This window comes from Muscardinus avellanarius (assembly GCF_963383645.1).
Source record: "Muscardinus avellanarius genome assembly, chromosome: 6".
Lineage (NCBI taxonomy): Eukaryota > Metazoa > Chordata > Mammalia > Rodentia > Gliridae > Muscardinus > Muscardinus avellanarius.
The window spans coordinates 77242287-77256147 of record NC_137791.1 but is presented as its reverse complement, the minus strand read 5'-3'; the positions used below and the strand labels follow the sequence as shown (position 1 = coordinate 77256147).

Below are 13861 nucleotides of genomic sequence, written 5' to 3'. Positions count from 1 at the left end.
AAGAACCTTGGGAAGATGATTAGGCAGATTTTTATGGACTACTTATTCGGCTAGTGCTCTCATTTTAAACATTAAATAGAATTTATGATTGGGTGTCCTGCTGTGGATGTAAACTTGGACTTGGCAACATCCATAAATGTAAGACCTAATTCATGCAAATGCTTCTGAATGGTTTTCTGCTTCAGTTAATATTTTTTGTGTATATACATTATATATATTTGCAGTGCTGAGGATTGAACCCAGGGGCATTCTACCTTTGAGCTATACCCCCAGCCCTATTTTTAACCTTTTATTTTGAAACAGCGTCTCACTAAGTTGCAGAGGGCCTCATTAAGTAACTGAGGCTGGCTGCGAACTTGTGATCCTCCTGTTTCAGCCTCCCAAATGCTGGGATTACAAGCGTGCGGCACCACGCCTGGTAATGTTTTGTATATTTTGTCAACCTTGAGATCAAGATTCATATGTGATCTCCTTACACTGTTACACCATTGTGAATATTACAGAGGTATCGCAACTATTTTTTTTTTCTTGTGGTGCTGGGGATTGAACTCAGAGGCATTCTACCTCCAAGTTACACCCCTAATCCTATTTTTTTTTATTCTTTATTTTGAAGCACAGCCTCACTAAATTGCAGAGGGCCTTACTAGGTAGCTGACGCTGGCCGTGAACCTGCAATCCTCCTGTCTCAGCCTCCCGAATACTTTGATTACAACTGTGTACCACCAGGCTCCTTATTGTCACTATTTTAAAAGTAAATGAAACCATAGGTAAAGGCAGAATTGCTCCATTGCATCCTCTCGGGGTATTATTTTCCTTGGATTTGAGAGAGCACTTTTTTTTTTTACCTCTTTCTCTCTTTCTTTCTTTCTTTCGTGGATCTGGGGATGGAACCCAAGGGCATTCAACCTCCGAGCTATACCCCCTTCCCTATTTTTTATTCTTTATTTTGAAACAGGCTCTAACTCAGTTGTGGAGGGCCTCAACTAAGTAGCTGAGGCTGTCCGCAAACAGGGATCCTCTGGTCTCAGCCTCCTGAGTGCTAGGATTACAAGTATGCATCACTACACCCAGCTAAGAATTTTTTTTTGTGTGTGTGTGTGGTACTGGGATGGAACCCAGGGGCTTTCAGCCTCTGAGCTATGCTCCCAGACCTATTTTCTTTTCTTTTTTTTTTTTTTTTTTTTTGAAACAGGGTCTCACTAAGTCGCTGAGAGCCTCACTAAGTAGCTGAGGCTGGCTTCGAACCTGCGCCATCCTTCTGTCTCAGCTTCCCAAGTGTGGGGATTAGAACTGTGCGCCACCACGCCTGGCTTATTTCTCTTTCTTTACAATATTACTTTCTTTTATTTCTATCAAGTTAACTGAGGCTGGGCACAGTGGTACACACCTATTCTTAATACTTAGGAGGATGAACAGGAGGATCTCAAGTTTGACGCCAGCTTGAGTAGCTTAGCAAGACCCTCTCTCAAAAAAATAAAAAAATAAAAGCCCTTTTGAAACAGGTGCGGGCTGAGGAAGACGTCGCTGGGCGGTAGGAGTGGGCATATCAGATGATTTTTTTTGTGTGTTCAGTTTCTGCTCTCGCTCAGTCCTGTAGAGAAAACGGCCACTGGATCATGGGGTGAAATACAATTCACCACTTAAAATGGTTGCTTTGGAGCCAGGGGGTGAGTTCTAACCAAACTGCTGCTTCTTCACTATGACCTGGGCAAATTGTTCATCCCGCTCGGCTCCAGTCTTCTCATCTAAAATAAGGATGATCTCAAAAAGAATAGTTTCGTCTCCCAGGAATGTGGTGAGGATTAGAGGAAACGTTAGAGCGCTCAGAACAGAGCCTGGCACATGGTGAGCACGCACTAAACCTTAGCTGGCTTTATGGTCTGGCGGATCAGATGACCCCTGGTTTATGATGGACATCTGGCACATGGTTATCTACAGTCTCATGTTTGAGCTACTGGGTTTACTAGTGCCCAGCAAGAAGCCAAGACCTGTTTCTTAAAAAAGAGAATGGTTACATGCCACAGAGCTTATGGCTCGGCTGCAAAATAATAAGGCCTGTGTTAGGCTTCTCTTCTCTGGACGTGCCAAGGCTCCATTCAGCAGCCCCGGGCACCACAGGAGCTGCAGCATGTCGGCTCCCCTGGCGCAGAGGGTGGAGCTCCCTGCACCAGCCAGAAAACCTTCTTTTGCTTCTTCACTTCTGCACTCAGAGCTGGCAGCTTCTCAGATTACCAAGGAAATGGCTGAAACAGCACCTCTAAATCTGGCCTTCTTATCACTCCCCGGCCTTCTGGCCTAAGATCAGGTGCAAATCTGGCCTGCAAAGCCAAAGAGAAGTACAAGGAGTGCCTCATTATATGGCATTTCCAATACCCAGATGTAATAGGTAGAGATAACTTGAGAATGTAGATAATAATATAAAAGTGTTAAATAACTAGGAGGTGGGGAGTTTTTGAATTATCACCTCCATTTTAAATATATTTATTTCTCTGTGACTATAATGTGTATAATAATGGGGACTATACCCAGGGACATTTTATTTTACTTTTTACTTTTTGGTGGTACTGGGGTTCCCGGAAGCCCTTCTACCTCTGGGCTACACTCCCAGACCCATTTTTACATTTTTTAAGTTTGGAAACAGGGTCTCCTAAGCCAGCGCGCGCGGCTGGCTTCGAACCTGCGCGATCCTTTTGTCTCCTCCTCCCAAGCGCGGGGATTACAAACTGAGCCACCACGCCCGGCCCAGGGGCATTTTATCTCTGAGCTACACACCCCCAGCCCTTTTTTTAATTTTTCGTTTGAAAACAGGATGTTTCTAGGTTGCTGAGAGTCCTGCTACATGGCTCAGGCTGGCCTCGAACCTGCAATCCTTTGGTTTCAGCCTTGCAAGTACTGGGATTACAGGAATGCATGAGCATACTCATCTTGTAAATATGTAATTTAAGTTTTAATAATGGTTGTTTACCAAACAGCCCACTAAATTCCCAAGAATTAGTCCATTGGGTTTATGAATTGGTATCATCTATCTTCCATGCATTATTGGTTATAAAATTCAAGGCAATGAGGGATGTTGGGGTGAAGAATGAAGAGAATATATTTGTGGAAACAAGATTGTTTCCACAAAGATCATTCCATCGGCCATAGAGGATGGGAAACATCATCACAGAGAGGTGTAGGGAGAATTTCTCTGGCCAGGACCACTGCATCTCCCTTTGAGTATGTGCTATATTTAAATGTTTGCTTCTAATGAATAAAATGTGGCAGAGTAAGCTGGATATGGTGGCACACACCAGTGATCCCAGTACTTGGGAGGCTGAGACAGGAGGACTACAGGTTTGAGACCAGCCTCAGCAATTTAGTGAGACCCTAAGCAGTTGCAAAAAACCCCCCCAAAAAAACAAAAAAACACAAAAAAAAACTTTGCATTTTGTTGTTGTTGTTGTTGTTGTTTTGAAACAGGGTCTTACTAGGTTTCTGAGAGTCTCACTAAGTTGCGGAAGCTGTCATCAAACCCACAGTCCTCCTGTCTCAACCTCCCAAGTGCAAGAATTACAGGTGTGCCCCACCATGTCTGACAGTACTGACTTTTTAGACAGGATTATTCTTATTATCTTCTGTTGTGAAGGGCTTCCTGTGCAGTACAGGATGTTTAGTAATATTCCTGGCCTCTGTTCACTGAAAACTCTCAGATGCTAGGTGTGGTGGCACATGCCTGTAATCCCAGTACTTAAGAGACAGGAGGATCACAGTTTTGAGGCCAACCCAGCAACGTAACTAGGCATTGTTTCAAAATAAAACAGGGCTGAGGGCATAGCTAAGAGGCAGAATCTCCTGGGTTCAATTCCCATTGCCATAGAAAAACAAAAAAGCCAGAAGTTGAATTGCTATCTTTTTTTTTTTTTTTTTTTTTTTGGTGGTACTGGGGTTCCTGGAAGCCCTTCTACCTCTGGGCTACACTCCCAGACCCATTTTTATACTTTTTATTTGGAATCAGGGTCTCTTAAGCCAGGGCAGCTGGCTTCGAAACTGCGCGATCCTCCTGTCTCCGCCTCCCAAGTGGGGATTACAAGCGTGCGCCCCCATCCCGGCTGAATTGCTGTCTTAAAGAACATATGCATATGCACAGATTGAGCACCTGCACACACACGTGTATTCAGTTATTCAGTGCTTTGGATATATAGTGCTAAATTGCCTCTAAATATGTTGTATCTTTTTCCTGTTTCACAAGTTGAATATAAGAGTTCTTAAAACAAAACAAAAAATAAACAATCTTTGCCTATTTAATTGATAGAAATTGCTATGTCAGTTCATACTTCTTTTAACATTGGGGAGCTTGAGCACATCCGCAGTGCGCGCAGTCTGTGGTGTCTTTGTAACAGCTCTTTTTCTCCTGGGCAAGAGCAACGGTGCGCTCACCGGCCCGCTTTCCACGCGAGCAGAGCCTTCGTGCTGCACGCTGGTGGGAAGAGCTGAGGCAAAACCCTCTGGGGCAGGGCGGAGGGTGTGGCACTTTCCCCGTTAAGAATTCATTTTCTAACTTGTCCTCCATCTAGATGTACTTTAAAATAGTAGACAAATTCACTCTAGGGTATCAGTGACCCAGGAACTTCATTTTGGACAAAGCTTAACAGATAACAATATTTACAGGGCTATGGTTGGGTAGAGGGATCAGGAAACAACAGTTAGAGACTAATACTGAGAGCTGGGTGTGGTGTGCACACCTGTAACACCAGTAGAGAGGCTGAGACAGGAGGATCGCCGGTTCAAGGCCAGCCTCAGCAATGTAACAAGACTCTCAGCAACCCAGCAAGACCCTTTTTTTTTTTTTTTTCTGGTCTGGGGATGGAACTCAGGGGCATTTGACCTCCGAGCTACACCCTCAGCCCTATATTTTATTCTTTATTTTGAAACAGGGTCTCACTGAGTTGCAGAGTGCCTCACTAAGTAGCTGAGGCTGTCTGCGAATCGCGATCCTCCGGTCTCAGCCTCTCGAATGCTGGGATTCCAAGCGTGCGCCACCACACCCGGCTAAGACCCTATTTCAAAACAAAAAAAAAATAAAGAGCTTGGAGTGTAGCTCAGAGGTAGAATGCCCATGGGTTCAGTTTGCAATACTGCAAGAAAAAAAATAAGGAAAAGAAATAATATTGAGAAGAAGACAAGAAACATGAGGTAAAGGACACCCAAACTGTCTTCACTGAGATTTCCTCTCCATTTCTTTCAAGAAGCTGTCCGTGAAAAAAAGAAAAAGGAGGAAAAAATAAAGAAAGGAAGGAAGGAAAGAAGGAAGGAAGCTAGAGAGGGAAGGGTAGATCTTTGGCCATTTATCTTCTATAATTTTGGTAATATGTTCTAGTACTTTACCATTCCTGATAGTCATTCATTTATTGAATACATACTTTGAGCCCCTACCATGCGGGACTCTAGACACTGTAGGATGCTCGTAGCGTTTCATAGGCACACACCAGATTTTACCTGGCTATTTTGTCTCAATATGTAGTTAGGTGGCCACAGGACCACATGTGTTGAGGAGTGTGATTGTTGGGTCCTGGCTTATATGTAGACTTAATTTCATAAAATTTTTCCCGATTGTATCTGCTTACTTTCCCAACAGCAAAGCCACGTCTCCTAATATTTGCCTTTCCAGTGGATGTAAAACGGTGTAGCGCTACTGTTCAACTTGCATGTATCTGATTGTCTTTGAGCCTGAACACTATTTTATTCCACCAAACAGTCCCACGAGTGTTTGTTATGATCTGGGCCTTTCCAGGCAGCAAGGAAAGAGCATCCTGTGTCTTTTTAAAGTGGGTCTCACATCTCTTTTTATAAATCTGTGACAGTTCATTGTATATCTGGATATTAACACCTTGTCAGTTTCAACAACACACATATCTTATCCTGTTCTGAATCTATCTGGTAACTTTGTCTATGATACTTCACTTGGTACCACTATATTTTATTTTAGTTTCGTTTTTGTGGTACTGGGGATGGAACCCAGAGGCCTTCTACCTCCGGGCTATACTCCCAGACCTATTTTTTAAAAATATTTTATTTGGAAACAGGTTCTCACAAAGTTGCTGAGAGCCTCACTATGCAGTTGATGCGGGCTTTGAACCTGCGCGATCCTTCTGTCTCAGTCTCCCAAGCGGGAGGATTACAAGCGTGTGCACCATGCCCGGCGGTACCACTATATCTAAATAGGCTCATTTTGATGAATTGTCAGAAAATTGTGTGTGTGTGTGTGTGTGTGTGTGTGTGTGTGTGTGTGTGTATTACTGAGGAATAAAACCAGAGGAATTTTACTTCTGAGATACACCCCAACCCTATTTTATTTTTTATTTTAAAACAGGGTCTTAGCCGGGCATGGTGGTGCATACTTGTAATCACAGCATTTGGGAGGTGGAGACCAGAGGATCATGGTTTGCAGACAGCCTCAGCTACTTAGCGAGGCCCTTCACAACTCATTGAGACCCTGTTTAAAAAATAAAAGGCCTAAAAAATAGGGCTGGGGTGTAGCTCGGAGGTGCAATGCCCCTGGATCCCATCCCCAGTACCACAAAAATAAATAAATAAAACAGGGTCTTACTAAGTTGCGAAGGGCCTAAGGTACTGAGGCTGGCCAGGGACCTGTGATCCTCCTGTTTCAGTCTCTCAAATACTGGGATTTCAGACATGCACCACCACACTGGACTCAGAAAACGATTCTTTGCCTTCTCTGTTAGGCAATGTCATAAGATAATTTCTTGGATTTCATCCCATTCGTTTTGCAGTCTTACCATTTACATTTAGGTCTTTACTCCACCTGGAGTCCACATTTTATGTGGCATAAAATCCTAACTTTATTTTTTCTCTGTACACTGAACTAGTTTTTCCAACACGGATTCTCCTTTCCTAAAGATTTCATCATGTAGGGCCACAGCTCAGCTTGTAGTCTATTCTGAGACTAAGATGAGTCAGAGGTTGACAAACAGTTGTGGTTAGAAAATGCCTGTGAAACCCGAGGCTGGGCTCCAGCGTGACTGCTTCGCAGAGAGGTTTGGCGTGTGGCAAATGTTATGTGGAGACTGGGGAGCAGAGAGCAGAGGTTTGACAGCAGTGGACAGGTGCTGGGCGTGATAAGCCCATTGCCCCAAGGAGAAGGGGCTCACAGAGAGCGCAACGACAGAGGCAGAGTCCATCTACAATTCGCCATAAATGTCGGAATAGGGTTCTCTGCTGTCACACATCCAAAAATGCACACTCACTTCTAAAATGTATGCCTTGGAATCTTGACATGATTTCACAGCCATAAGATTCAGTGAGCTTAAAGTTTCAGAGTGTAGATCCTGGGGTCAGAATACCAGGTTCAACGCTGGGCGTGGTGGCGCACGCTTGTAATCCCCGCACTTGGGAGGCGGAGACAGGAGGATCGCGCTGGTTCGAAGCCAGCCGCGCTGGCGTAAGAGACCCTGTTTCCAATATATATTTAATAGGTCTGGGAGTGTAGCCCGGAGGTAGAAGGGGTTTCCAGGAACCCCAGTACCACCACCAAAAAAAAAAAAAAAAAAAGAATACCGGGTTCAAATCCTATCTTGGTTGCTCATCAGCTGAATGACTTTGGGGAGATTGTTCCTCTGATGGCATTACATGAGATCATTCTTCCTAAGCACTTGGCCTACCTCAGCATCTATTAGGCATTTAAAAAACAAGAACAATAAGAGGAAGCCTATTAGACTTAGCATCCCAGGGAATACAAAGAATAGGCAAGCTCAGGCCCTCTAGGAATTTATGAACTAACATAGGAATGAGACAACCTACAAAGGTAATAAGAGAGAAACTCATAGTTTATTCTAAGAAAGTTATACTATGTTCAGAATTCAAATAATAGGATAACATATCAATTTGAGGAATGAGTGGGATTTTGAGCTGGGAAAAAGTTTCACCAAAGGAAGTGGTGTTAGTAGATGTTTTGTGCAGAGATGGAGTTCTGGTAGGAGAATCGCACTTAGTGGGGAGCACAGACAAGCAGTAGAGAACAGCCCAGAGGGGTCGGTGGAGCTGGTCTTAGGAGGAATTTGGCAGACAGGGATGCCTTGCTCAGGGCCACACGCTAGGAGGATTAAAGCAGGAGCCGTTGTAGAGGGGATGGAGATGCGTGGGTGACCTGGGAAGGGACCGTAGTCATCTGGACAGGGAAAGGAGAGGTCTGATGACAGGGAGGGCAATGGGGACATGCTGTTCACGCTGCTACTCCCAAAGCTCCATTTCTGGTCACCAAAATGGGGCTGGGGTTCACATCAAGCAACTCTTCACCTCTCCATGGACATCAGCCTGGTGCCCTACGATTTAACCCAGCGCTGACACTATCTGCCTGGAGTTAGCATCAGATCCCTTAAGTTAAATGGCTCAGTTCCTCAAGGCTGCCCCCGTGTCAGAGGCCAACCCCGAGTCCAAACCTCTCCTACTTCTGACTGTAAATTGGGGGTTCCCATGACTCCCCCTCAGGTTCTATGATGTGCTAGAATGGCGACTCAGGGAACTTAGGGTGAGTCTCTTCACACATTCACTGGTTTATTGTGAAGGATGAGTCTTACGGTTTAGATAGGGTTTGTCCTCAAAATCCACCATCAACTCACTAATTAGTTGAAGATGAGAAACATGTTTGACAGAAAGGTAATGTCTACATTGTGCCAAAATGTACAATGTAATCAAAATGCACACATTTTTGGACCCCTGTGTGGCCAGGGAGCCAGGTGGCTGGAGGGCAAGCTGGGGGAGGCAGGGAGGTCATGGGGACGAGGCTGCAGGGTCTTGAAGGTTTTCACCGGCACCTAGAAAAATAGGAGGGCCTTGAGCAGAGGACTGACATGATCTTGCTCTGTGTGTGTGTGTGTGTGTGTGTGTGTGTGTGTGTGTGTGTGTGAGAGAGAGAGAGAGAGAGAGAGAGAGAGACAGACAGACAGACAGACAGACAGACAGACAGACAGGCACTGGGGATTAAACCCAGGAGCATTTAACCTCTGAGCCACACTCCCAGTTCTATTTTTTTCTTTTGAAACACAGTTTAGCTAAGTTGCTGAGACTGGCTTCAGACCTGCAATTCTCCTGTCTCAGCCTCCCAAGTCTTGGGATTACAGGGTGGACAGCCATGCCAGGCTGGTGGCTGTGTTTTAACGGGATCACTGCTGGTTTGATATAGCCTATGGGGGCTTGTTTTGTTTTGTCTGCAGCAATGGGAAGGATTTGCTTCTCATTTGCTAGATGAGGAAGAGTGGGGGCAAGCAGCAGGTTTGAGGAAGAAGATGGGGTGTTCGGATCTGGGTGGGCTGGGCTGGAGATGTCCACTGGCATCCGGGAGATGATGGCCAGTAGGCAGCCCCCTCGTCATAACTGCGTGTGTACTGTAATTGTATAATTGGTAGGATTTGCCGCCTGCACCAAGGCCGGCCCGCCCTCCAGTCAACTTTCCGTTAGGAGCTCCTGTCTGTTCCCAGCAAGGGCACATTGGAATGATCGTCCTACCAGAGGGAGCCATGGTGTAATTACTCCAACGTGCCCATCTGCCAGCTGTGGCTTGCAGCAGTTGCATGGGCCTCAGAGTTCAAGCCAAAGGCCCAGGCTCAGGCATAAAGATGGGGATCATTAGCCTGGAGTAGTTCACAGCATCATCGCATCAGCTGAAAGGTGAATTTAGGGGAAGATGTGTATGTCATAGCTCACGGAGTTGCTGTTATTTTGCAATGATCAGACTAACCACACACATAAAACACCTGGAATACAGACAGTGCTTCATAAGGGTTGCTATTAGTACATTTATCTGTGGAGGTTAGGTCCCTGGACAGCATCCAGTTCATAGGTGGGTGCGCATTTTGCAACAGCCCCTCTCCCAAAGAGGTCAAGAAAAGAAGCAATGACAGGAAGAGGCCGTCCTACCCATCTATTTTATTTTATAGGCGCAGAGGCCGAGGATTGGAGAGCCTAAGCGCAGCTATCTGGAGACCAGCTAACTGGCTCTCCTGAGGTTTTGGCAGCGCACCCTCGGCACCCCTCACCCCATCACCCCATCCAAACGCGCCACTTTCCCAACACGCGCCCCAGGCCCGCGCGTCGCCGCTGCACCGCGGCCTCTGCGTTCCTGGAAGCTCTTGGCTCCGGCTGCCCGGGTGCGGCTGTGGCTGGGGAGGTGTCGGCGAGGGCGGGAGGCCGGACCCACCTGGCGGGCAGCTCGCGTGGGCTCGCGGGGCGCGGCGGGACCCAGCTGCGCGCGCCCCGGGGCGCCCTAGGGATCTGACCGCGCGCTGGACGCCGGCGGGCGGCGACCCGCACGCCCTGGGCCGCGGGCGACTGGACGAGCCGGGAACCGAGAGCGCCGGGGCCCCAGGCTCGGCCGGGGCGGGGTGGGGCGGGGCCCGGAAAGTTGAGCCACCCGCCGGGAAACGGTAAATGGCCGGGCGGCGGGGAGGTGTGGCCCTGCCCGCCGGCCCCCGCCCTCGTCCAGCCTCGCCGCGGCCGCAGCGGTCAGCCATGGGCGCCGTCTGGTCCGCGGTGCTGGTCGGAGGCGGTCTGGCGGGGGTGCTGCTGGCGTGGCTGCTGCGGGGCGGGTCTGGGGGCGCCGGGAAGGACGCGGAGCCGCAGCAGGACGCCCCTGGGGGGGAGGCTGCGGGTCCCGCAGGCGACCAGGGCGGAGGCGGCGGCGGCCTGAGCCTCGGACCTCCCCAGCGGGAGCTGGTCACCAAACCAGGTACCATTCCTCCTCCCCGGCTCTCCGGGGGTCTGCCAGGGGTTTTGATGTTCGTCGAGACAGTGAAGAGAGAACCCACCGGGAGCTTTCCTAGGGCCGCTCCCCGCGGACCCTCCCGCGCCCCTCGATTCCCAGGCTGCTGCCTACGCCCCGGCGTGGCTCCTGCCCGCCGAGGGGGTCTTGGGGATGCTCCTGCGGGGACCGCACCTGCGCTCGGCCGCTGCAGGCGGGCGGGTCCCGCCTTCGAGAGGAAGCCTTAGGCTGGGGCATCTCCAGCCCTCCGCAGTCTCTGGCCCGTCAGGGACATTTTCTGAGTCCCAATCCGTACCCCCACGCCCTCCCGCCCCTCACTCCACGTTAGAGATGGGCTCAGGGAAACCGAGCTGTGGGCGCCTCCCGCTGTCCGGACGCTCCCACCAGGAAGGCGAAGTCCGGCTTGGACGCCGAAGCCCAGGCCCGCGTCGCCCTGCGGTTCAGAACCCCAGCCAGGCGCGCCCCTAGGATGGCGCGGGGCGGCCTGATCCCGGGAAGGGAGTTCTAAGGGGACCGGCTCTGATGGGCAGACTCGGCAGCCAGGTTTACATCTCTAGTTTGAGACCCTCGACGGGTGAAAAGCGGCGCGGGCACAAAACTTTGCCTTCCTCCGCGCCCACGCGGTAAGCTGCCTGTGCCTGGACCGCGGGCCGATGGTGGACACGACGTCTGGGAGCTTCATGATTAGTGGAGCGATGTTCGTTTGTGGTCACACGAGAATCTGCTCCGCGCCCTCCTGAGCTCATGCATCTACTCGGAATCCCCAAATTTTCAACCTCGTGTTTTAGGTTGAAAAATTAGGACTTCGGAGTAATATTTGTTGACATCTCCCTTACAGACATACCATTAAAAAGAGGCAAAATGAGCCGGGCATTGTGGTGCACGCTGGTAATCCCAGCATTTGGGAGGCTGAGACAGGAGGCTGGGGGTTCTCGGACAGCCTCAGCTACTTAGTGAGACCCTTTGTAACTCAGTGAAACCCTGTTTCAAAATAAAGAACTAAAAAACAGGGCTGGGGGTGTAGCTTGGGGTAGAATGCCCCTGGGTTCCATTCCTAGTACCAAATAAATAAATAGGCAAAATGAAATCAGACTGCGATTCTCCCTTCCCTGGCACAGCTTGGCTAATTGGACATTCCAGGTTTGTGGGGAGCTATTTGAACTGCCAGTGAGACAGCCAGAGAGGAGTCAATCTTTAGGAGGAATTGGGTTTTGTATTTTTATGAACTCTTTTTGTACTTTTTTATACTCCGGGTTTTGTACTTTTACAAACTTTTTTTTTTAAGTGGGAAGGGATGCAAATAGACCTATATCTTTTTGAAGAGGCTCCTGACACACGGGCTTGGCAAGGAGACCAGCCCTCTCCCCTTGCAGTACACACCAACTCTTATCCTACCGTGCACTGTCTTTGCTACCCCCATGGTAACAGCTCCTTTCCTGCAGATCTGTCCACCGGCTGATGAGAGTTGACCCCAGCCCTGCCTGCATTTCCTGGGGGCAGTGTACTCTTCTGATGTGTGGGGTAGCCGTGCAGTCCTCTGAGCCACAGGCTGGGCATTTCCTTTTCTCTCATTGTGTGTGTTTGCATGCGTGCGCTGGGTACTGAACATTAGGGCCTTGCGCGTGCTGAGCACATGCTCCACCTCTGAGACCCAGTCCTTGGACAGCATTTTTGATGAAAGAGCCAGACGACTTGGCCGCACGCCAGGGAGGTCTGGACTGTGGAGACTGACAGCAGGCTTGCCCTTCTGCCGTTACAATTTGCCACTTCATTTCGTCTCACGTGGCTGTGTCTTTCATTGTCACATATACATATACATTCTGTATCTGTCCTGGATGTGCCTTTTATTATCATATAGACACATACATTCTTAGAGCACAGTATCGGGAGATACTAGGGAATTAAATACATACTTTTTTTTTAAAGAGGGTCTTCTAAGTTGCCTTGATAAATTGCCAAGGCTGACCTCGAACCCGTGATCCTCCTATCTCAGCCTCCCAAGTACTAGGAATACAGGTATGCACCACCATACCCGGCTCATACTTGATTTCAATAGAGAGAATTGGTACACTGCAGATGGACTTGTAGTAAAGCCTTCAATAACAATCTCTTTTCTTAGCCTGACCTCTTCTTTTGTGAATTACCCAGCATAATAGCATTTTCATTTCATTTTTTTTTAGAGCATCTTCAAGAAAGCAATGGACATTTGATTTCTGAGACCAAAGGCCCTGGTAGCCTGAAAGAAGCACCACAGAGACTGCAGAATGCCTCTGGAGAATATGGGGACGGTGCAAGAGAGCATGCTGCCACTAGACAGATCCCTGACATGCGCTCTCTGGCGACCTCTGAGATCTACAGCTCCAGGGCTTCCCCTGAAGTTTCAAGCAACACAAGCCTTGACTCTCACACAGGAGAATGGAAAAGCCAAAAAGGACAAGAGACATCTCCTAAAGCAGCTGCCTGTTCTGCGAAGAAGTTGCCTTCTGGAAGCCTCCTCATGGACAGTGCTGTCGAAGTGAGCCTTGCACAGTTGAAGAGTCAGGACTCCACCGACCAGGAGGACTGGGAAATGGTGTCTAGGCACTCATCTTGGGGAGATATTGGTTTGGGTAGCAGTCTCGAGGCTTCTGGGTTAAGCCTGAGGCAGGGAATTGACTGTGGCAGAAGCACTCTTGTGGAAGCAAAAGGTCAGGAAGGGGACAGGAAAACCAAAAGGCTAGTTGCAGTGGCTTCAGAGTCTGTGCAGGTTAGCGTCAGGTTCCAGGTGCATTACCTCACAAGCACTGACCGGCAGCTCATTGCAGTAACTGGAGACCACGAGAATCTTGGGAGGTGGCACGCTTACATCCCACTCCACCACCGCAAGGATGGGCTCTGGTCTCATTCTGTCTCCCTGCCGGTGGATACCGTGGTGGAGTGGAAGTTTGTGTTGGTAGAGAATGGGGAAGTTACTCGCTGGGAGGAATGCAGCAATAGACGCCTAGAGACCGGTCGGGAGGATGAGGTGGTTCATGGTTTGTGGGGGATTCACTGATTGTTTGCAAAGTATTCGAGAGTCTGTAGCAGAATGTAGAAGAAGCTAAAGTTGTGGAGCACACTGAATAATTT

General features: G+C 48.6%; 1 protein-coding gene across 1 annotated transcript; it reads left to right on the top strand.

The window, feature by feature from the left end:
* Window positions 1–10503: 10503 nt before the first annotated feature.
* On the top strand, window positions 10504–13787 carry STBD1 (starch binding domain 1; the record flags this gene model as incomplete). Its single annotated transcript, XM_080697909.1, has 2 exons — window positions 10504–10720; window positions 12934–13787. The coding sequence occupies 2 exons, from the start codon at window positions 10504–10506 to the stop codon at window positions 13785–13787; spliced, it is 1071 nt and encodes a 356-aa protein (XP_080554035.1).
* Between the last annotated feature and the right edge of the window lie 74 nt (window positions 13788–13861).